General features: G+C 44.1%; 1 protein-coding gene across 1 annotated transcript in view; it reads right to left on the reverse strand.

The window, feature by feature from the left end:
- Positions 1-892: 892 nt before the first annotated feature.
- TNFAIP8L3 (TNF alpha induced protein 8 like 3) overlaps positions 893-25713 on the reverse strand; it is a gene marked incomplete at its 3' end in the record, with an annotated part of 40343 nt that continues 15522 nt past the window's right edge. The window contains exon 2 of the mRNA XM_084241117.1: positions 893-1455. Coding sequence (XP_084097243.1) covers positions 893-1455 — 563 coding nt within the window. The remainder of the gene's footprint in view (positions 1456-25713) is intronic.

Here is a 25713-nt window from a genome sequence, read left to right on the forward strand (position 1 = left end):
ACCATAAAGTCAAGAAAGACAGATAGGAATTCATTCATTCAGCTTGACTCTCTCAAGCACGCTGGAATAATAAACCCTCCTTGTGCCTTACAGATGGTGCCCCTGAGATGGGGGGAGGTGGTTCTGCAGAGTTCCAGCATCTGGATTTTGGGTGGGCAACACTCTCTTTTACCCCCACCCCCTTGGGAAGTTTCTCTCTGCAAGATCATAAACTGCACATCTAAGACCTAAAAAGCACAGCTCTGTAAATTTTTCCAATTTGCAGCTTTACTTTATACCTTTGGAGTTGTCATTATCTTTTCTGAAACAGCACATTGAGAGACAGATTGCAAAACCAGCCCATTAGCTACTATTGTTCTTTTCTTCTCTGCTGCTTAACAGTCTAGATCCAGGTCGACACCTCCCACACTCCAAAGGAAGAATAATAAGACCTTACACTAGAGTTTTCAAAATGTGAACATGTATCGTCTCCTTTGATCAATCAGCAGCCCTGGGAAGTAGGACGGAGGCATGGTGGTTCTGTGATCCAGAAGATAGAATTATTGTTGGTGGAGCTGGGAAACAAACCCTTGTACTCCAACCCCTGATTCAGAGCTCCTCCATGCTACACAATGGATTGGGCTCACCTTGGCCAGCAGAGCAACCTTTCGGCATCAGATACATAAAATGTCCTTGGGGCTTGCAAACAAAAGTGATTTTAGTTACAGACCTTGTCAGTGAGCTCAGAGGACAAACACACCTGAGCTCAATACAGCAGCAACACCAGAAGAAAGAGTAGGGAAGAACATGGGGCATTTTCAACAAGGGTTTCTTCTTGTTTTCTTGATTCTCACCCAGACCACGCCGAGTGCAATGACTTGAACACAGCAAAGTCCAGGAGGGGCGAAGGCATTCAGAGGACTTTCTCATCGAGCAATTTATTGATTCCTTCACAAATCCTCTTGAGGTTGGGCCTACAGTCTCCATCCAGACTATAGAGGGTGGAGAGGAACCCTACATCAGCAAAGTGGTTGAAGACGTGATTGATGCGCCCATGGGTTCTGGGCGTCAGGTGTCGCTGCACCAGTTCATGCACCAGGTCCTTGCACTCATGGAGGAGCTTGGAGAGCACATTCCTATCGAAGGTGTACTCCACCTCATAGAAGCTGACAATGGTCATGGCCGTCTGGTTCAGCTTCTTTCTGAACTTCTCCACAATAACAATCTCCTCCTGGCTAAACTGGTTGTTCCGATAAAGGATTCCAATCTTGATTGCCACCTTGATTAAGTCTTTCATGATCTTATGGGCCTCCTTCTTATTGTGGGTGTGCTCTTTGGTGACTCTGTAGAGCTCATCAAAGATCTCACTGCTGGTGTCATCAATTAACATGTTGGCTACAGTTTTGCTGGCTATTTTGCTCAGAATTTTCTTCTGGGCTTGAAGGGCAAGGCTCTTTGAACTAAAAGCATCAGGACCTATGGTAAAGAAAGAAATAAAAGTTGTAGAAATATGAGACCCATTTTTATGTTTCTACAACTGGAACACTAACTTGAACATAGATTCTTAGAACAAAAACTCACATCTTTATCCCCCACAACTCACTAATTAATCCCTGACCCAGCCTGGCTGGCCCTGTCCTGTCCTCATGACATGCTTGTTTACCCTTCCAAACCTTCGGTATTACACTTTTCCCTCTCTGAATGTGATCTCCTTTTGTCCAGGCCAGATTTTACCTTTTTAGACCAACTTCACTCATAAAGCCTTCCTGACTATTAGCTCCCAGAGACCTTCCTATAATAGCTATTGCACTAGAAACCATTCAGCTTTGCAAATTATACAGGAGCAATTATTGCTTAATGACAGGAATTTAACACCAATGCCAGCCCCATTCCCAGGGCACACAGTGTGGATCAGGGTAGTCTTTTTGACTGAGTCTCACCCATACTGCATTGAGTCCAAGATGTGTTTTTTTTTAAAAGATTTATTTATTTATGCATACAAGAGCTGGGGTACAGGCCAGAGATTGCCGGGGGTGTGCGGGGTGAGAGGATTCACCAGAGACAGAGTGGGGAACAGAACAGGCAGACTGACTGAAGTACACTGCTGAGGGGAGCAGCGGGCGAGGCAGAAGAGGTCTGCTGTGCCATGTGGGTTTCTCTCTGGCCGGTGGAGGATAGAACTCGTGCTGCAGAGGCTGCGGATTGCTTCATAGTGCAGTGCTTAACCCCTTGTGCCACCAGGGAGGCCCCCAAGATGTATTTTTTATCACAGTGGATAACCATGGAAGTTGGGAAGTGTCTTATAGCTAGTGTTGCCAGGTGGTGGTTGTGCTGTGGTTGTCATTGCCGGTGTGTGCACCAGTTTGACAACAGAAGCCAGAGGCTTGGAAGAAAAGTCAAGAGCACTCTTGTAAGAAATGTTACCTCACCAATGCTCTTGATGGCTTAGAGAACTGTGCTGCTTGGGAGACAGACATCAACAATTCCAAGTCAAAGATGCTTCAGACAAGTAGTACAGTGGTGGTAAAGAAGCTTAGAAAAACCAAACCCAACATATTTCCTTATTATTTTCCACTTTATGAATGAAGGAGTGTGATCTATGTTAAAATTACACCATATCTAAGTAAGTCTAAAAAGGATCTTTCAGTAAGTATATAATTAAAATTCTAAGTAAGGAGAAAGCACACATTCACAGTTTCACTGACGGCATTTTTTTTTTCTTAAGAGCACATAAAACAGCATCTTAAAATCTATGTTGTCTTAGATTTAATTAAAAACTTCATGGAATCACCAATTATTTGGAGCTAACATTTGATTTTTTAAAATTTATTTATGTATACAAGAACTGGGGTGTAGGCCAGAGGTGTAGGGGTGAGAGGATTCACCAGAGACACAGTGGGGAGCAGAACAGGTGGATTTACTAAAATACACTGCTGAGGGGAACAGCGGGAGAGGTCCCCTGTGCCATGTGGGTCAGCTCCCAGGCCAGGGATCAAACTGGTGCAGTGGCTGGCGATTGCTTGATAGTGCTGAGACTTTACCCTGCATCACCAGGAAGGCCCTGGAACTAACATTTGAAATAAAGCCCACTGGCCATCCTCACATGGGTGTGTATTACTCTCATCTTCCCAAGCAAACTAAAGTTTCCTGAAGACAGAGACAATATCTCCCACAGTCCCTAGCTCAGTTCTGAGGACAGGGATAGAATGTGTCTGCTAAGTAATACTGCAGAACAGGTGAACTGGTGGTGGGAATTCTATGCGGATTACACCCAAGAGGAGAAAGCAAACATTGTACAAAAATGAACAATGATATAAAATATATATATAAATTATATAAAAATTAAAAAAGAAATACTGCAGAAGAGTAAGAAAGAAGGAAGCTATAATGCAAATATGTGCTGGGAAAAAAATCAATTTTCTTTTGAAAATTGAGGCTACTTTAGGATCCCTTGAGCTCTCTTCAGTGCTCTGTGGCCATATGAAAGTGACAGATGTGATAGGCAGTAGATACAGAAATGGCCATCCGTAACAGCTTCCACAAATCTTGGCCCCTTACCACCTCGTATTCCACCCTCTCTGCCCACCCTGGACTCATTCCCTCAGAGGATAATGATTAATTCCTGAATGCTCAGGTCTTGAAGATGCAGGCTCTCTAACAATCAAATAGAAATTGCACACAAACGCTGTGCTTCCTCCACATATCCCCTCACAGACTAGCTCAGCCTTACTTTCTCAGCCCAGGGGCCTTCCAAGACAGCTACATCTGCTCTTGAGCCTCTTTCAGCACAGGTCCCACAGCTCCAGGAATGGACTTGCTGTGGTGGGATCAGCAGAACTAAAGCAATGGGCATCTCAGTCCTCCCACAGCCTCAGGAAATTTTCTCCCTAAAGTTTGAGACCACAGAATCGTCAAGCAACTTCACAGCAAAGGGACCCTGACGTGGCCAGGATTTCCCTTCTGCCTCGGTGTAAAGGGAATAAACGCTATCTCTTGACTCTTCTTTACCATAAGAAAGCCTGACCACCTCATTTATTCCCTTCCAGAGTTTGAGATAGGTAATATTCCTTCCCGGTCAGATCATCTACCGTGGTCACTAGACCTTTATGTGAATAATACTTGATTCTAAAAACATCAAATTCATCCTCTAAAGACAAATATAAGCAGTAAGGATGTTCTAAAGATTGTGCTGTGTGCTGTGAAGTCAGTTCCACAGGAGAAGCTAAAAGACTTTTTTGAGTAATGGCCCTATCTCTGAAATAAGTGTATGCCTTCTCAGGTGATTACTCCGATGGGAAGAATGGAATCTAAATGGATCTGTTCTAGAATATCAAAAACTGAGTCATTTCTGGTAGACAAGCTCCTAAAAACTGCCTGAGGATAAAATATTTTAAAAGGCTCTCTAGAACAATAGCAAACATGCATCTACATAGAAGCAATAGATCGTATAAATACATTTTTACTGGAAGGAGGCTATGTGGGAGAAGGGACTGTATGTAGCTAAGCCCTCCTGTACATCCAGGGCTAGTGTAGGGGCACACGCAGCTACTGGCTGCATGAAGGCAGTGCGTGACTCTGTGCCACACTTCAGGTTTTAACCTTGGATGAAACTCTTGTATTTGAACCAAGATATTCCTGCTAGCCTGATTCTGAATTCTGCTTCTTTCACCAACAGCATCCCCAACATTTTTTCTCTAGCTGTCACACCTTTTGCTGATATAAGAATTTTGAAAAATGATATGCCTTCTTGCATAGCTTTAAACTTGTCAGCCAGTATTTTTCACTTTAAGGTTAAAAAGCGGTTATGATTGCTAAGTAGATATAATTTCTCGGTGCAGTGAATATTAAGAATGATGTTAGTCCTTATTTAAAATATGTCCAATGAAATGTATGCACCACAGGATAAAGCACCTATAACTGTCCAATTGAAAATGACCAGAGCAAGCTCTTCTTTAAAAAGCAGAAATGTCACATTGCTCCCCAAAGGTGCTCACATTTCTCCTTAAAACTGCCTCTCTATTCTATGTTACCCAGACAACTTTAACTTAATATATGTTTTTATGATTGAAAATATTTTATTTGATCAATCCATGGTAATTCTTTAACCAAAGGATTCATACAAATTGAAATTTAAGTTACAAGAAGATTCCAGTGACCATAAATCTTCAATCTTTACAAAGTTTCTTCTGGAGTGAGCTATCATTCTAATAATATTGGATGCAATATAAAATATTAACATTATGGTAAGTACTGAGCATAGAAAGTGAAGTTTCATTAGAAATGCACCTCTAAACGAGGTAGGTAGGGATGGGTTCTGGAACTTTAATGAAAAGGTGTCACTGGGCCTCCCTGGTGTCACAAGAGGTTAAGCACAGCACTATGAAGCTATCCCAAGCCTCTGCAGCACGAGTTAGAACCCTGGCCTGCCAGGGAGCTACCCACATGGTGCAGCAGACCTCTCCTGTCTCGCCTGCTGCTCCCCTCATCCTTGTATTTCAGTCAGTTTGCCTGTTCTGCTCCCCACTCTGTCTCTGGTGAATCCTCTCATCCCGGGCACCTCTGGCTTGTACCCCAGTTCTTGTATGTATAAATAAATATTTTTTTTAAAAAAAGAAAAGTTGTCACCAACACTAGAGCTTCACATTGTCCCTTTGTTTGCCCAGGGAGGTTTGGCACCCCGGACAAAATACTTTCTCTGAATCATATTCTTTATGGGTGAGAGAACCTCATGTCTGAAATAGTGGAAAAAGCCATCTTCCAGATTGTCTCTCATGCAGATGAGTTTAGAAGAATATGCACTGATGTGAGAAAGAGGAATTGGATCTATAAATCAATTCCTCAAAGCTCTCTTCCGCCTCCACATCTCATGAAAAGTCTCTGGACTTCAGCAGTGTGCTTAGTAGTTTGAATGCCACTCTTTGGTAAAAGCAGCAGTATTCCAAGAGATGTTATGAGGTATTCTGCTGGTTGTTTTTTTTTTTTTTTTTGGAGGGGGTGTTCTTTTTAAAGGAAAGTGGTAAAGAGTTTCCAAATAAGTTTGAAAATGCTGGGTTAAGCAGTGTTAAACAGACTCCTGTGAGACTTTAAAATGATTTCTTTAATACATTAAGGTGTTTCATTAATTCTCAGAGGGGTGGGTATGGTAGGTGGAATGACTTTTCTCCCCGCAAAGAGGTACCCCCAACCTAGTCTCTGGAACTTGTGAATATGTTACCTTATCTGGCAAAGGAAACTCTGCAGATAAAATTAAGTTTAGAATTTGGGGATGGAGATCTCCTGGAAGAGGATCAGACTGATGTGATCACTAGTTTGGAGATGGAGAGGAAGCCACCAGCCAAGGAATGTGGGTGGTTTCTAGAAGCAGGAAATGGCAAGGGAATGAATTTTCGCCTAGTCTCCAGAAGAAAAAAAAAAAATGCAGCCCTGCTGACATATTGAGTTACAGCCTTTTAAAAATCCCATTTAGGATTTCTGATCTCCAGAGTGTAAGGGGATAAATTTGTGTCGTTTTAAGTCACTAAGTTTGTGGTAATTCAATAGTCACCAACAGAAACGAGTCCACGTAGGTAGAATGTGATGTAGCATGTCCCAATTTTCTTTGACCAGGGAATGAGTTTCTGTCTTTTGAGCACAGTGGCCAGATGCCCTGGTTCTCCAGGATTGAGGGGATTCCCATATAGTGGATTTTTAGTGCTAAAATTAGAAAAGTCCCAGGTAAATCGGGTCAAGTGGGTCGCCCTAGTCCTGGACCACTAGACTGGAAGAAGATGCTAGATGCCTAACATTCAAGATGCTACCATCTCAGCAGGGAAAGCTGTATGCCCATGCCCACCACATTTATCACCCTTCTCTATTTGCTTTCTAATTCTACCTTAATTAAACCCTAACTTAAAAAAACAAAAAACAACCTTTTGGACCAAAGTCCCTTTTGTCCCTGGTTTCTCTGTAGTTACTGAGCATTTGCTGTTTGGCTGTTTGGGAAAAGCCCCAAAATGTATTCATTTGGGTCCTTCTCTGAGTGTGGTCCTGTTAAGAGCGGAGATAAAGACAAATGAAATAAAGAAACATATGAATTAGCCCACACTGGCATGAGTGAGAACAGGTGGGAGAAGCTCCGTGGGCTCAAGGTGGATTTGAAGGTGGATATATTCCGATGGCATCAATGTTAGGAAGTGGTTTCTAAAGTCATAAATACAGGCCAGTAATTTTTCCCAGATCAGAGTCACTGGAGTGATTTCCCGCATGAGTTTTCAGCCATCTCTTTTGTGTTATTTACTTAGAAGCGGACTTTGGTACATGCTTCTATGGTGAGGGCTGAGAAGAGTCACAGGTATAGCACCTCTGCAGCCTGAAAGGTCAAGCGTCTACAGCAGAGAAATTATGGGTCATCATCATCAGAAAAGCTTTCAGAAAAAACAACAAACAATGTAACAACAAGTGAGTCTACCTGGATGGTCAGTATTAAAACCTTTAGGAAAGTCAGTAATCACAAACTCCCCAGGTGATTCTCATGCTGTATGTGGGGTACATACATGCTGTATGTGGGGTAAGTGAATTAATCAGGCTTTTTACACAGCTAGCCTCTGTGGCTATCACCTGATGCCTTGATCGTGCTGATGCACGAGGTGCTTGGGAGCGTGGGCATGGGGCACCCGTGCCTGATTATGGACACCTGAGCATGGGTGTGTGCGCATGTGTAAGTGTGCACATCTGTGCCTAGGAGGGAGGGGCTAAAAGGGCGGTGTCACCCTAGGGAAGGGGGCTCAAGTTGCTGTCTCTCTGCTGGCTTGTTTCTCCTGCTTACCATTAAAATCTGTGAAAATGACGCCAAGGACTTCAAAATTCTCTTTCAAATAGCTAGAACTGACAGTGAACCTACCCGGGCCTGGCAAACACTGTACATAGGACCACTTATCATGGTATGCCCCCAATGTGCATCCTGTAGAGCTCTGGTCCTGTTACATGATACAGAAAGATTCTGTGGACAGTTAAGTGAGTTTATAGATGATTACACATAGTGCATGGCTCTTCATGATTCACTATACCAGGCAGCTTAATAGAGGCTTTGAGAAGTCCTATAGTAACTACCTGTGTAGTTTTGTTTAGTAGCTACCACTTCTCTAAATGGACCTTAGAAATGTGCGTGTGTATGCATAAATATAACATGTATCTCATTATGTATTATATAATAATACAAATATACATAAAAATATAAATACACACATATATACATGTATATGTGTAAGATTAAGTCTCTAACTTACAATGGTTCCACTTACAATTTTTTTTTTAAGATTTATTTATGCATACAAGAACTGGGGCACAGGCCAGAGATGCTGGGGGTGAGAGGACCCACCAGAGACAGAGTGGGGAACAGAACAGGCAGACTGACCGAAGCACACCGCTGAGGGGAGCAGTGGGCAAGCCAGAACAGGTCTGCTGCGCCATGTGGGCTGCTCTCTGGCCAGCCAGGGACCGAACTCCTGCCGCAGACTGCGGACCGCCCCACAGTGCGGTGCCCAGCCCCATGCGCCACCAGGGAGGCCCTCCACTTACAATTTTTTGACTTCCAATGGTGCAAAACTGACACACAGTCAGAAGAAAGCTCAGTGTGCTTTTAGCTGTGTAGGTTAATTGGTGAGAACCCAGACAACCATCTGCCTCCTTCACTACAATGTTAAATAAATTACATGAGATTCTCCATACTTTAGTATAAAAAAGGTTTTGTACTAGACGATTTTTTCCCACTGTAGTCTAATATAAGTATTCTGAGCATGCTTATGGTAGGCTGGGCTAAGCTATGCTATTCAGTAGGTTAGGTGTAGTAAATAATTCTGATATTTTGAATTAATAATGTATTTATTGTGGTATAACTTCCTTGTAACTGAGGAAGACATCTACCTGTCTGCAACATCCCGTGTGTAGCAGCAGGAAGGGACGGAGCAGGTTCTCTATGATCAAGCAGACGGGTGAAGGAGGACAGTCCTGGAGCCCTTGGTGGCTTTTCAGGATTTTATTGATCTTTTACCAGGTACACGGCAGGCAGGGGTGCCGGGGGGCAAGGAGGCTGGTAGGCCTCCTGGCCCCCAGCGAGTCTACTCTTTCTGGTCTCTCCAGCGTTTTCTCATGGTCTCTGCTTCTAATGGGCTCCTTCGTTCCTCTTTTGCTCTCTTCTGGAAGCTCTGCTCTTCCTCTCGTGTCCCTGTGACGCCGCCCTTATAAGCCCAATCTCTCAGCCCAGGTGTACCACCTACGTAGGCCCACACCCTACTGCAGGTGCCCGCCATCAGGCATGCATTCAGGACACAGATCCATCATCAGTCTTAACGGCAGCAGGTCAGAAAAGCCTGGTGCTTTTTTACTTACCCTACACCATGGAATACATTGTAGGGAATGTTTTGACAGGATTGAGAAAAATAAAAGCAAGATACTCTGGTCAAACTTTAATGACTCCCAGGGATCTGTGAGGGAGGGGTGGGGAGACCCCGCTGTTTCCAACATGCATGCAGGATTTAAGGGAGGCATGTGTACTAAGGGACAGAAGGAGGTCAGGAGGAATGTATCTGGGATGTTTGGAGTAACAGGCCCAACCAGTTGGTCACATGTTTGTTTTGGGGAAACACCGGAGATCCAGGTTCTCTCATGCCTATGTACAAGCTTTACGAAGGCTCTCTTCTGGGAGAGATGATCCTCTTAACGATATTTGAACAAAGATTCCTATTTTCCAGCCATGAAAAGTAATGGATTGTTTACATTACCTCAGTCTCTGAGAATGCAGATAATGTGATTAATCAGCTATCTTATAGCTCACCTGACTGTCACAATGTGACAAGATCAGGGAGATATACATTTCATCCTTGCAGAAAAAAATTAGGTATCCTTATAGCAGGACTGATAAGAGCTTCAGTGAAAGAAATATGCAGTCAGGGCCTTCCTGGTGGCGCAGCGGTTGAGCGCTGGGTTGCGAAGCTGCCCGCGGCCTCTGCGGCGCCGGTTCGATCCCCGGCTGCTCCCCTGCCACCGGAGGAGGGTCCCACATGGCGCGCAGACCTCTCCTGCCGCCCGCTGCTCCCCTCAGCAGTGTACTTCGGTCCTTCTGCCTGCTCTGCTCCCCGCTCTGGCTCTGGTGAATCCTCTCACCCTCCCGCGCTTCTGACTGTACCCAGTGCTTGTGTAAATAAATAAATAAATCTTTTAAAAAAAAAAATATGCAGTCAGTACTCTGACGATAGGCTCTCTTAGAATATTTACAAGGAAGGGGAAAGCACCAGAATTGGGTGCAGTGATAGTGATCTAGTTTAAAGAGAAAAAGCAAAGATCATTTAAGTGGGCCCCTTACTGCATAGAAAAGTGCTGGGGCGAGACTCAGTTGCGACGTCTACAAATGATGTTCAGCTGTAGTACAAATGATGTTTTCAAGTTGCTAGAAAACACTAAGCTCTCCCAGATGGTAAAATGCCAAGCTCATGGTGACAAACAGCAGGAAGATCTCACCAAGCTGGATGAGTGGGCAGAAAAGAAGCAGATGAGCTTCAGTGTGGCAACGACAAGGTAATAAATTCTGGGAAAAATAATGTTAATGATGGTTATGAAAGATAATGGGCTCTGAGCTGTCAACTACAGCCCAGAGAAGAGGTTTGAGCATCAGCTCAGGATGTAGAGATGGGCTGAGGGAGCAGCCTCAAGTTTCTTCTTCCTGTCAGGACTCTGTAACTTCTTTCCCTCTGGCTAAGGAGTATGTGGAAAGCTGCACCTGAGTATGGATCAGTGTGTCAAAATGATAAAATTAGAAATTATGTGTAATATCCAGAATGTACACAGTATTACTCTACTTCTGTAAACTGCTGCAAGTGAGGGCAAGGAAGAGAGTTAGCTAAAAGTGTTGAGTAGAGGTTAGTAGTAGAGATGATACCCTAATCTGAGAAAAAACCCTACAGAGAAAACTCTGTAGTGCTTAATAAACACCATATACCAGGACAGGAGACCTAGAATCCATGGAGGGGGAAGAGTCCCCAGGACATGGGGTGAGACTGAGGGTAGAGGGTGGTTCGTGTCCAAGTTTCTGGCACTCAGTCATACTTAACTGTTGGAAAAAAAACTTTAAGCAACCTTCCTTGAGATGAAGCAACCGCCCAAACTACTTTGAACTTGAACTTTCATTGTGACCCCCCCCATCTGTCTGCTCACCTGCTTATGCACCCTGAAAAGCTGATTGAACCTGTTGTGTCCCTCATGCTCCATCCTTCATTACTGACAAGGCGCCAGGAGCCAGTGGGGAGAGAGACCACCCCTCCACTCCCTTCCCCTTTCCGTGTCTGTTCTCTGGGTGAATGATGAGGAAGGGGGCTGGCTTTGGGGGTGAGGGGGTCTGCAGGATGGTAATGATGAAACACCTTATAGAGAAGACATCTCTGCTTTGGTTTTGGCTGTCCCTATGGAGCTGTGGGGACAAAACTATTAAGAACCTTAAGTAGTGTTTTGAAATGCAAACCTAATGCAGTTATGGTTTTCAGAAAAACTTACTGAGTTGTTGTTTCTTTAGTGGCATCAAACTAGAAGACATTTTCCTTCCCTTATATAAAACTATAGCTTATATATCATTGGAATAGTAAAGAAAAAGGGTAGAGGTACAATGTCATGAAATCATCAAGGGATGGTGGGACAAGCTAAAAATCTTGACTTCCTTCTTCCCTCACAGAAAAAATGATCAGTGTTTAGAAACTCATGGGAAAATGCCTTTTGTTGGTCTAATCCTTTTCATACTTGAAGATGATATTTTTGAGGATTAAGAAAGGTATTTTGGGAGACTTTAACATGTATCACAATAAAACTTAGATGACCTGGTAGGGTTAAGAAAATGGATTTTTCAGATTATGAGTTAATCTAGCATATTCTGAGATCTCCATGGTCTGGTGTCTCCCATTCTCTCCAAGTCACTTGCCTTGAGGACATATCACCTAGATTTAGCTCTACTGCGAAGACCTAAGGTTCCCAAAGTTCTACCACCTGCAATAAGAAGCAAACAGTGTGTGGGCCCTACGGGCGGTCACCAGAACTCGGAAGGCAGCAGCCTCTGCCAGGCACCGCTAGAGGGTGTGCAAAATGAAAATATTAGAACATGTATTTCTGCTTTCTTGTTTCCTAATAAGATAAAAGAAGCTTTACTAATATTTAACATACAGGCTGACGCTGGGCCCCACTTGTGTGGCATTCTGAGGAAAGAGGGTATGGTTTCCACTTTGGGGTAAGTGGGTATTTAGTGTAACCCTCATTGTTTGTTCCCTTTCAGCAGTCTTGATTTATCTCCACATATGTTTATGTATGCTTGGTTAAACAGACTCACTGATTATATTATTTAGTTCTAACTAAACTAACCCTCACAAAATGCACTAGTGATTTCGAAAGATTCCTACAAGAAACAAAACCGAAGACTGAAAACAATATGCTAATCATGCAAGCAAAGTGAGAGACAAGAAAATGGCAGAGCTGACGATTATGCTCCTCATAGTAAGTAAAATTATAAGATATTAGTAATGATCTAATCAGATCTGACATGTGATGGGACATAAGAATGGCAAAAATTGCAAAAGGGTGATGTGAAATGTGGATTTTAAATACTTTAAACATTCCCTTGAGGTAGTCCTCAAGCAGGAGGAAGCTGTGGCAACTTGCAAGGAAACTTCAAGGCATTGTGATTTTAATCTTAGCTTGTCCTGTGGGTGATGGAGAGCACACTACAGAACATCATGGGTGACTGTTGTGGGAGATGGCAGTAGTTCAGGCTGAGACTGAGCATTGCTTTTAGGTTTGGAAACTATGGGAAGAGGCTATTGAGGCATCACCAACCAGATCAGGCATCTAGGAGTGTGGGGGGAGATGACTTCATGCTGGGCCCCAGGGGACATGGGTGGTGTCTAGTAGGCACCTCAAACTCTATCCATTCTACTCTGGATTTTCTATTTTCCCATCCAAACCCTGTTCCTTTCCATCAAGCAATAGATGGTAAAGAGACCCATTTTCCTTAAATAACTAATCAGTTAGGGATCCTGAGGAATAAATTGTTCTGCTTTTAGAATGCAAATATCTATTTAGATGGTTGAAATATAATCTTAATCGCTGCTAGAATCACTTTAGTCATAGTCACAGTGATCCCTCCTAGAGGTTTTCTTTCTCCTTTTCTACCCACCACCGAGCCAACCCCCTCTCTACCAAGAGCAGGGATGATTTAAAAATGAGGTAGGAAGTGAGAGGCAGGCTTGGGTACAGTGGGAGTGGCCTGGAGGGTGGAAAGAGGAAGGACTGAACTGCTAGATGACCAAAAGCAGACGAGAGGATGTCTCATTAGCCAGTCTTTACCCCCTTAAGGCCTGGCCAGTCATCCTGTTTCCATCTTGGACTTGAGTACCCCTGAAATCTTGCGATTAGCTCTAGCCTGAGGGCTAGGGACAGAGTTTGACTTTGCCTTTTGTTGGTCTAATCTTCTCAGCCCAAGAGATTGATTTATTCAGTGGTCAGGAATGAGGATTCTAGTGTTTTCGAGGGATGAGGCATGGTGAAATTTCCAATTGAATGTTGTAGGGTAATGAGCAAGGACAGAAGCAATGGCAGTCAAAATGCAATGCTTCTTGGGCCTCCCTGGTGGCACAAGGGGTTAAGCACCGCACTATGAAGCAATCTGCAGCCTCTGCAACACTAGTTTGATCCCCTGCTGGCCAGGGAGCCACCCACATGGCACAGCAGACCTCTCCTGACTTGCCCACTGCTCCCCTCAGCAGTGTATTTCAGTACATCTGCCTGTTCTGTTCCCCACTCTGTCTCTGGTGAATCATCCCACCCCCCACATCTCTGGCCAGTACCCCAGCTCTTGTATGCATAAATAAAGCAATCTCTTTAAAAAAAAAAAAAACTACAGTGCTCCTTATAGAAAAGCAATTTCAGATCATTGCAATATCTTGCATCTGGATAATTGTACCTTAAAAGCAGCACCTTATCATCTTCAAGATAAAGACCGCGGTTTTTTTTTTTCATTTCAAAAAAATTCTAGGACCTTGAAATAACTTATTGTTTCGGGTGAAGCAAAGAGAGATTGGCAAAGAGAGTTGGCTAAAACCTTTCAGCTCATTCTCTTATTTTGTCTTAGACTTCCCCCCCCACCCCAATCTACCTATCCATCAGCACTGAGGATTCTGTAACTCAACGATCATGTCAGATTGCACAGATTATGTACCTGAAGTAGTGTGACCATGTATTTGATCCTCACAAGAATTCTGTAACAGGACTGTGTCCCATTGCAGAGATGAGGAAACCGAGGCACAATACGTTTAAGTAATTCACTCAAGGTTATGTGCTAGTAAGGAGCAAAGGTGCATTGAATCCAAGTTCAAACCAACTCTAGATACAGCCAGTAATCTTTGCCTTCCTGCATCAGCTTTCAGAAAATTGTCTTTGGTTCCCTAATATTGTGATTTCTCACTTATTTGGACTAGTAAGTAGGTTCCAATTTAAATCCCCATGTAACAAGGAGATTTACATTTCCTTTTTTTAATGCAAAAAAAAAATTCAATCTTCGATGCTAGGACAACACCATATGGTCATTAAAACTTGAAGGTAGATGTGACTTTCATTTTTAATGGGAATCTTATCTACAATTTCAACAGTCATATATTGATTTTGTTTTTCATACTGATTTTATAGCTAGCTCTGAAAAGTAAATGAGTGATAATTTTACTTCCCAGAGCTAACTGAAGCAGATACTTGTGAAGTCACTGCGGGGTGGGGTGGGGGTGAATCATCTCCAACTCAACAGGTTAATTTTGGAGATCTGAGGGATATTTTTGTTTCACTGCAGTTGAAGAGCAGCCGTCACTAAAAACAACATCTACTTACATGATTGCTTTAAACACCCCTCGTCTCCTCTCCTGCATCTAATAAATAGCTAGTGTCTCTCTGAATGGTAGATCACATTTGGGCATAATAATAAGAGATTCCACTTATGTAGTGCTTGCTCTTCCAAGTGCAACTCACTATCCTTGCAGCTTTGAGTAGGCATTAGTAGTAGCAGTAGTAGCAGTAGCAGCAGCAGCAGCAACAGCATTTTCCATCCACAGAAACCACAGTGAGGAGAGATTCAGTAGCTTGTCTAAAGTTACCATTTAGGAAGTGGCAGAGCTGGATCCAGCCCCAGACAGGCTACCCCAGAGTCCTGGGTTTCCACCAGGCACACTAAACATTCATGAAGTGCTAGACATCAGTTAGTTTAAATGGCTTCCTGAATTACTGTCCACTTTAGGATGGAGATTGAGTAGGTTTTACCCTAAGAATTAATTTTTAAAAAATCATTACACATCTCATATAGAGGGAGAAAATAGAAAATAATATAACAAAATACTTGGATAGCCACTCATCCAAATGGAACACATTTTACTATTTTGTCCTCAGAGACAGAGCAAGGTGAAGCTCTTTTGTTTTCAATTCTCTTTCTCCCCCTTCCAGTTCCCACATCTAATTGCTCTCCAGAAACTGGTGTGTCTTTGTCTCATTCACAATTTTATACTTTTGCCTCATGAGTGTGCATATGTCAACATTATATTTCAAATGATTTTAAACTTTAGATAAAGGTGTTATACTGCACAGAGCTTTCTGTGAATTATTCAATATTGTGCTTTCAAGACTTAACAAGTTTAGTCATTTAGTGGTTTATGTATCATTGTTTCCTGTGGATGGTCATTTAAATTCTTTCCACTTTCTGTAAGCATATACATCCACAGATGTGTACACACACACACACACACACACACACCACCCCTCCTGGATTCTATACCTAGAATTCAACTGCCTGCTCCTGTAACAGAGGCTGCTGACTGCTTTCCAGGGAGACTGAACTAATTTTCACTCCCAGCAGCAGTGTATGAATCCCTGTGGCTCCACTTCCTCATCAACACTTCCCATAATCCAGCTTTTACATTTCAGCTAATCTGGTAGGTACAAAATGATATCTTGTTTTAATACTCACTTCTCTTTTTGTTAGTGAGTCTCAATAATTTTTTTGTTTTACATTGAGGTCTTTTTCATCTGTGAATTGTTTATTCATATAATTTACTCATCCCCCTCCCGCCCCCAGCTGATTTGCTGAATTGCATGTCTTTTTGTAAGTTCGTAGGAGTTTTATATATTATAGATTCTAATTCTCTGTTGATCCTGTGAGTTACAATTATCACTTCCCAGTCATGGTGTTTTTAGCTGAATAGAAATTAAAATTTTAACATAATCCAATTTACTAATCTTTCCTTTTGTATCTAATTTTATTTTTTTAAAAGATTTATTTATTTATGCATACAAGAACTGGGGTTCAGGCCAGAGATGTGGGAGAGGGGTGAGAGGATTCACCAGAGATAGAGCGGGGAACAGAACAGGCAGACTGACTGAAATACACTGCTGAGGGGAGCAGCAGGCGAGTCAAGAGAGGTCTGCTGTGCCATGTGGGTAGCTCCCTGGCTGGGGATTGAACTTGCTGCGGATTGCCTCACAGGCTGAGTCTCACCCCTGTGCCACCTGGGAGGCCCTGTATCTCATTTAAAAAATCCTAGCCTGACATGAGAGGATAAGTGAGTTTTGTGCATTTTCCAAAAGTTTTAAGGTCTTGTTTTTCATATTTAGTTCTTTAGTCCAGCTGGGATTTACCCTGCTTGTTATATATGGTGCTTTTTCCACCTCACAATTTATTCAATTTATTGAATAGACCATTTTTTCTGCTACTGACCTGTAAGGCTGCCCTTTTCTTATTAAGTTTACATATTGCACTTTTAAAATTCTGCTCTATTGAGCAATTTGTCTATTTCAGTTCCAACACCACACTGTCTTAATGACTATAATTCATAGTACATCTCCCTATTTGATTCTTAGAAATTATTTGGGGGCCTCCCCTGGTGGCGCAGGCAGTTGAACACAGTGCTGTGAAGCTGTCAGCAGCCTCTGCAGCACTAGTTCTATCCCGGCTGGCAGGTGAGGGTCCCACATGGCACAGCAGACATCTCCTGTCTTGCCTGCTGCTCCCCTCAGCAGTGTATTTTGTCAGTCTGCCTGTTCTGTTCCCCACTGTCTCTGGTGAGTCTTCTCACCCTCCCGCGCTTCTGGCCTGTACACCAGGTTCTTGTATAAATAAATAAATAAATCTTTTTTTTTTTTTTAAAGAAATTATTTGGACTATTCTTACTCTTCCATATAAATTTTGGAATCATTTGACCTAATGACATGAACACCCGTAAATATAAGGAAAACTGGTATCTTTATAATATTGAGCTTCTCATCTATTAACACTATATATCTCCCTATTTATTCAGATCTAAGTTCTTCCTTACTATTTTATAGCCCTCTCCATAAAGCTCTCGCATATCTTCCATTAGATTTCTTTTAGTTTTAGTTTAGGTTGCTACTGTTTTTTTTCATATTATAGTTCCTAAATGTTATTAGTTATAGGAACCCAACTGTTTTCTACATATGTATCTTCAACTGAGAAATTTTGTTGAGTTCTTTTGTCAGTTCTAACAGATTTTATGTGGCATCTCTGGGCTTTTCTTATGTGGACAGTTGTATTGCCTATACAAAATGATTGTTTTCTTCTGCCTCCATTTCTTTTCCTTGCCTTGTTGCAGGGGGTGGGAAAATCCAGGATAATGTTAAATAGAAAAGGTGCTTTTTGTCCTCCCTCTCTTTTTGCTGACTTTAACATGATCGCCTGTAACATTTCCCCACCACTTGTGATAGGTGCTGTGGGTTTTGATAGATACCACTTGTCAGTTTAAGAATTTCCCTGCTGTTCCTATTTGGCTAAGGCTTGTTTGTTTTAAGTTAGAACCATGTGTCTAATTTTATCACACTTTCTTTGTACCTATTTAGACGATCAGATGGTTCATCCCTCTGAATATGTGAATTTAATCAATTATTAAGAGATTTTAATTTAGATCATCATATTATTCCCAGGATAAGCCCTACTTGGTCATAATGCATATGTGTTTAATATATTGAAAAATTGTACTACTAGAATGTATTTAGCATTTTGTAACTATGCTCAAAGGTGAAATTGATGTCTAACTTATTCCAACTCCAGTCCTTCTCTGATTTTCATTCCACCTCCAGTCCTTCTCCATTTTTCTATTATCTGAGCCTGTGAAAGGTGAGAATTAACTGTTATTTAAGGGTTTCACAAAAGTTTCCCATGAAGCCACTTATGACTAGTGTGTATTTTGAGAATGGGGATAAATGAAGAATCAATTTATTTAATGTTTGTTCAGGCATAGAAGAGCAATAATCCCCTAAAACATCATGCACAATTTTTTATGTAACAGCTATCTTAACCTTTTTTTAAAAAAGATTTATTTATTTATGCATACAAGAACTGGGGTACAGGCCAGAGGTGTGGGGCGGGAGTAAGAGGATTCACCAGAGAGAGGGGGAGCAGAACAGGCAGACTGACTGAAAATACACTGCTAAGGGGAACAGCGGGCAAGACAGGAGAGGTCTGCTGTACCATGTGGGTAGCTCCCTGGCTAGGTATCAAATTCAAGCTGCAGTGGCTGCGGGTAGCTTCATAGGTTGTGTCTTAACCCCTTATGCCACCAGGGAGGCCCTTTTAACCTCTTTAGGTTTACTTTTCTTTTCCTAGAACATCCACAAAGTAGGTAGTTGTTCTGAATAGTAGATGACTCTCAGGAACAAAGTGATGACACCATCCACTGGTATAATCTTCATTACTACACTACTTATTTTAAGAGAGGAGACAGAGGATTTATTTCTCAAAATGTTTTCTTTAAAAAGTTTATTAGAAAAGTTGGTACAAGAACTCTGAGAAAAGTAAGAAAGGACACAGAAGTTAAAGGAAGAAAAGGAAAATTCCACCACTTACCACGGTTAGTATATGTATATATTCTTCCAATTATTGTCCCAGGCATATGCACTTTAATATTCACAAACATGGTGGGCCTCCCCTGGTGGCTCAGCGGTTGAGCACTGGGTTGTGAGGCTGCCCGCAGCCTCTGCAGCGCCAGTTCGATCCCCGGCCACCGGCAAGGGTCCCACCAAAAAAAAAAACAAAACAAAAAAACAAACAAAAAAAACCTCACAAACATGGTATCAGTGAACACTATTTCCTAATCAGTATTTTCACTCAACACTCTGAGGATATCTCTCCATGTCAATAAATGCACTACCTCATCATTTTCTGATGGCAGTATATGCCACTAGTTCCTCTCCTGATAGACTTAAGCTGTTGCCGGTTTTTGCTATAAAACATCTGCAGAAACTAACAAATAACCTAGCCCAGGCTACATGTTTGGAAAAAGGGTTTCCAACAGTGTCTTTTCTCTTTTAATTCCCCTTCCTAAGCCAAGAGCAACACTTAGGGGGAACCCCACAACTCCACTGGCTCTTCCAACCCCCATTGCTCTCTCACCAGAAACCTACCTGTCTGATGTCAGAGGACATACTGAGATCAGAAACCAAAGGGCGGATCACCTCTTCTGGAGGGTTCTGCCCAGCCCAACTGGTTGAAGATAGCCAGGCAGATGTGGGACAAGCAGTACCAGAAATCAGATCAGCTTTCCTGAGGGTGGTGGTGTCCTAACCCTGTCATGCCTATAGCTGAATCCAGTGCACCCCCATCTAGATGCAAGAGGCACAGTGGCAGCTTATCTGTTCCTGCTGAAGGTCTCTTCCCACCTGACCAGCCCTCACATCCCTCTTTCCAGGGAGGGTGGCCCTTGCACCCAACTCCAGCACAGTCCTGTTCCTGTGCTGCACTGTGACTAGTGCTGGGTTCTTACAGTCTCAGAGGACTTTGTGTCCTCACAAATAAGGCAGAGCCTGCCATGTAGAAGTTTTTAATGAATCTCTGTTAAATGAATGACTGAATGGGTGATTTTAGCATGTTCTTTCTCACCTTTGAGGTTCAGATTCCTTCTGCACCAAATATACATTGGAATGAAGCTCACATTTGCAAAGTGCAGGTTGAACTCAGCACAAGGCCCCACCCTTTTTTCTCATACCATGCTGCCTTCCCTGCCCAGTTGCCCTGTACCCATCTGCTCCCCTACCAGCAGCAGTAACAACGCGGGGGGTGGGGGGGGGCAGGCACAGTGCCCACCACACCCTTGGTGCTCAATTCCAGCAGGAAACCTCTCTCCATGGTAGCAGCACTCAGCCCTCCTGCCACCCCCAGAGTTTCCCCATTCACGTCCCTTCACGCTCACAAGCTATTTCAATGCTCAGGAACTGTTGGGGATCAGAATAGCACAGGCCACGTCTGTCTCTCTGAGTGATTCTCTTGTGTTGGCAATTTCCAAACTGTTGACAGGCACTCAAAAGCGCATGCGCAGGCCATCAGACAGCTAACAAGGCCCTGGTGGGGTGCCGCAGCGGAGGACACCAACTTGGTAACGTGAGATTAGTAAATAGGACCGATGCAGTAAAAATGTCAGTCTTTGGAATTCTTCAATTTTTGGAATGTAGATACAAAACCTAAAATGTTAAAAAAAAGCACACGGTAAAATGGGACAAACTTTAGTTTATATTGGAACAAACAAAATATGACTTGATAGAACAGGTATTTAATTCTAAAGGACTGAGGATCTTGGAAAATGCAGTAATTAGATTAATAGAGTAACACTCAGCTTAGTAAGCCTCAAGAAAAAAAAAAGATAAGCTGCTATACTAGAGAGGTCGGAACACATGAGAAAAGAAACCAGAAGGTACTTCTGGATAGGAGACAATTTGGCAGACAGCGCTATGCCTGCTCAATGTTCTACTTAATTTTTTTTAGTGAAATAAGAATTTTGTACAATGACATTTTTGGATTTCAGTCAATTTGAAAGTTCAACAGCAGGAAGGGGCACGTGTGATATATCAATCATGACGCCACTAAGTATATTCAGCAGCTGTTGGATTTTGTTCATGAATTTGAGATCTGAGACATGAGTCAAGCCACATTTTGAAAGTCCACCAGTGCCACCGGCAGTATCGAGCCCAGGGGATGCCAGTGTTAAAGGAGGCAGTTTGCAGATAAGAGGTGGGAGGACAGATAGCTCCCTCTCCTGCAAGGTGCTGAGGCCGGGCCCCAAAGCTCTGCTGAGCCACTGAGGTTGGGGAGCCGACTCAAGCCAGAGGGCCAACCTAGCTGTGGAGACTTGCCTGCTTGCAAGTTACTCATAAATGTGTCTTTCTCTGAGGCTTCCTTTCTAATTAAACTCTCCCATACTTTTCTCAGAGGAAAAGTAAATGTCTTCAGCTAAAATTATTTGTACTTTATGGTAACGTACCACCAGAAGTTTGCACTGTTTCAAATCAAGTCACTGGGTGTGGTCACCGCAAATGCTGACAATGGTTGTCCTGTGGAGTCAGGATGCCAGGGCTGTGGCCACAGAGGAGCTCCCCAGACACAAGGAAAACCCCAAGTGCAGGGAAATGCAGGCAGTCAGTCCCCCCACCCCTGGCCCTGTCTCTAGCCACTGAGCCCATGGGCCTTAGGCCCAAGTTTCACCCTCCTGCTTTCTCTGTTAAATGAGAGTGCTGAACTATATGACTCTGTTCTTTGTTTTCTATTCTCACTTTCCTACTTACTTCTTTAGACTCATAAATTGAGTTTTTAAATCCTTAAAAACCAGCGCTGGACACACAGGAGCTGTGATCCCACGCTGTGGAATGGATACCAGCTTTCACTTCCTTCTCTTACTCTGATGCCTCGTCCCCACCCCAGGCCCTCTCCCTGCTAGGATCCTGTCAGTGCTTCAGGGGTGCAATGCTGCCTGCTTTCCGGGGGATGCTGATGCTGGAGCCTCTAGCTCTCCTATGGTTTCCCTCCAAGGTGCCTCCCCCCACCTCTGCCCCTTGACTCTTCCCCATCAGACTCCAGCAAGCAGGCGGTCAGGTCAGCAGCCTCTCCCCAGGCCTCTTCTGCGCTGGCCTCAGCGCCCACAGACCAAGCAGCAGGCTGCCAGCCCAGCAGGCGGCCTGTGCTGACACAGCGGCGTGTGGGAGTTGTGTCCAAAACCCCAGGGCCAGTTCTTCCCACTAGGCCTGGCATCCCTGTCCTCCCACCTCCCTGCACCACAGAGACGGTGCTCAGCCTTTTCTCAGCCTCACCCATTTTGCTCTGTGTCTCATCGCTCCAGGTCCAAGCACTCCCTGCTGCCTTCCCTCGCACCCTTCCCCTGAACCCTCCCTCTATCTAGAACTCTCCACCAGGGGCCAGTTTAGGACCTCCCAGATGACTTCATTTGTTTGTTCACTGCAAGAGGGGAACCTGGACCTGGATGCTGTGTCCGCTTGGGTATCCCTGGGACATGGCAGAAATTTGATAATAAACCTCTAAAAACCAGCCCAGAACTGATGTGACAGGGGAGAGGATGAAGACTGGGGCAAGAAAAGGCCTGAGGAGAGATGGCAGCGGTAGGACAGGGGAGCTGTGGCCTTTTCCTTTCCTTGTTTCACCCCAAATTCAGGAACAACTGTTTTCACAAGGTCACCAAGGGACCTTATTGTCCCCGGGAGTGTTTGAAACAGCGGACATTTCTGTTGTCACAGCATGCGAGCAGAGGGTTCTACACTAGAATGGGAGGTGACCGCGGAGAAAAGTCCCCAGAGGTCAGAAGTCCTCCAGTGGAGGCCTGGAATTTGAGTCAGAACTGGCTGGGGGTAGGGGCTGGGGTGGGGGTGCAGTGATTGGGGTGGGAACCGCGTAGAGCAATCATCCTGTAGCTGAGGGATGAAAGCGGAGGGCCAGAAAAGCCTGCTATCTTGCAAGCCCCGAGTCACACTCCTCTGTCCTGGCTCACCTCTCACAGCGTCGGGCCCTCCCTCTGTCTTTGCCTTGCTCAACCTCTTCTCTTGGTCCTTCTCCGCCATTTTCAGGGCTCCCTTTCCTCTGTCCTTGCCTGAAGTCCGGGTATTTGCCTGTGTTTACTGGGGACCCTCTTCTCTCTTGGCCACATTCTCTCCCTGTGTGTGAGATATCACTCCCTCCCCATGTGCTGACTCCTTGCTGATAGGTCCCCAGCCCACGACTCTCCCCCGAGGCCCACCCCCATATATATGACTGCTCATCGGACCCTTCACCCGGAGCATATTCAAAATTTCACTTACCTCCTTTCCCCTGGCCCCTGCAGCCCTCCTCCCTGTGTTACATGCAGCTCTGCTGACCACCCAGGGGCAGGAAGAACCAGGGGCCATTCTTGCATTCCATTTCTCCCTCACCTCCGACATCTAGGGGGGCATCAGACCTCCTGAATAAGTTATTTGCGTTCAGCATCTGCCTTTCTCTGCCTCCCTGACACTACCTTAGTTCAGACCCTCAATACAACTCAGCTGAGCCGTCAACTGTCTCCTCGCGTCTTTGTGCCCAGCTTCCATTCTGTCTTCCGCCCTGGGCTCTGGTGACTCTACTCCTCTAGTAAGAATGTCCACTGGCACTGAAAACAAACCTTGAATACAAAGTCCAGACTCTTGAGCATGACACGCTGGAAACCACAGGGCTGATATCTAGTTTCTTTTTCTTTTTTAAAGATTGATTTATTTATGCATACAAGAGCTGGGGTGTAGACTAGAGGTGCAGGGGGTGAGAGGATTCACCAAAGACAGAGTGGGGAGCAGAACAGGCAGATCTACTGAAATATGCTGCTGAGGGGAGCAGCCGGCGAGACAGCGGCATGTGGGTTGGTTCCTGGCTTCCTGGGAATAGAACTTGTGCTGCAGTGGCTGGCAATAGCTTGATAGTGCTGTGTCTTTACCCCCTGTGCCACCAGGGAGGCCCCTGATATTTAGTTTCTGCTCACCCTTCCAGCTTTACCCTCAACGAACTCTAAGCTCCTGACTCCAGGCTACAGGCAAGTCTTACCTGTTCCATCTCTCTCATGTCCGAATTCCCTCTATGCCTTTGCATATTCCGTTCCCCATCCTTGGACATCTGCTCTTTTTTGTCCCCACCCCAATCACTTCACCACTGTCCCACCCCTTAACCCCCAGCCAATTCTGACTCAAGCTCCAGGCTTCCACTGAAGGACTTCTCACCTCTGGGAACTTTTCTCTGCAAACACCTTTCCCTCCAGTGTAGTCTTACAACCATGCAGAGCAATCCTCCTTTAGCTGGATGAATGACTCCCTATCTTACCAGTCTGTGAACCAGCTCCTCGAGGGCAGGAATATGGTGTATTCATCCTGGGATTGAGACTGTTCCATGCATGAATGAATGACTGTCAGTCGGGACAATTTATTGACATGTACTCAGCCTCCCATCAGAAACAATAATGATAACTGCTGACTGGAGCTGGCATGGGTCTGGACACTGAAGCCTGCTTCCTCCACCCAGGGGCTCAGGTCGCCCTCATCATGTCCATTCTCCAACTGGACATGGTTTCCAGGGACCCCACTTCCTGGGCTGACCAGACATTAGTCATTTTTCTTTTATTAAAAAAATTTTTTTCCCAAGTAATACACGTGCATTATTTTAAAAGTCAAATTATTCTGTAAGGCTTATAGCAAAATGCAGCATCCTCTGACCCACTTCTGATGCTGGCAATTTGGAGGCAAACTGCTAAGCTATTTTAGCTGTTTCAATGAATAATTACCCCTATACATACACGTAACAAGCTTATAGTATAAGTTATTTGCTTTCAGCTTTCTGTTATGGAAGGGATAATTGAGCTCTTTTCGCCTCTCATTTCTCCTGCACCTTCCAACATGGTTCTATTTTAATATTAGGTTAACTAAAACTTCAGTGATGACATTCCTGTGATTTAGATACCATCCGTAGCTGAGTCATGTATGTTCTGTGACTTCCAGCACGCATTTCCTTTCTTATTCATCTTGTTTTTCCAGGGGTTAAAGATGGCCTTGTTTATCTTTCGGTTAGTTTTCTATCTAGCTAGCACCAACTCACTCCTGACATTCCTGCAGAATATAAAATTCTCAAAAATAGGTTCAAACACTTCAACTAACCTACCACTTCAGTTTTCCTTCTCGCCCTCCTGTGGGAGAGCAGGGGTCGTGGCGCTGTGCCCTGGCTCAAATCCGAGCATTTTCCTCTAAGCCCGCTCCAGGCTGACATCCCACCGCAGCCCCCGTTCTCTCCTCTCTTGTGTCCCTCTCCTGCTTCTTGGATCTCGTGGACTTCTCTCTTTATTTACTCCCCATCTCAGTGGGCCACTGTCTAGCACAGATGTCAGAAAACTACCTTAAAGGACCAGAGAATAAAAGGCCAATTGGCAAAATAGAGGCTATCATGTAGGTACTTATGGAACTATTTAAAATATAGACATTAAAAAAGGATGCTCTTGGGCCTCCCCTGGTGGCGCAGTGGTTGAGCGCTGGGCTGAGAAGCTGCTCACAGCCTCTGCAGCGCCAGTTTGATCCCCGGCCACCAGTGAGGGTCCCACATGGCACGCAGACCTCTCCTGCTGCGCCCGCTGCTCCCCTCACAGTGTACTTCGGTCCTTCTGCCTGCTCTTCTCCCCGCTCTGGCTCTGGTGAATTCTCTCACCCTCCCGCGCTTCTGACTGTACCCAGTGCTTGTATAAATAAATAAATAAATCTTTAAAAAAAAAAGTATGTTCTTAGTTGGGGGGCCATCCATAAACAGGTAGCTGGCCAGACTAGGCCCAAGGGCCTGAGTTGACCTACACTTGGTCTAGCAACTCCCTAAAGAAGGGGACATGGTAAGGCAACTTTTAAGAGACCTTAAATATCGTAAAT

Source organism: Talpa europaea, assembly GCF_964194135.1.
Source record: "Talpa europaea genome assembly, chromosome: 8".
Taxonomy (NCBI): domain Eukaryota; kingdom Metazoa; phylum Chordata; class Mammalia; order Eulipotyphla; family Talpidae; genus Talpa; species Talpa europaea.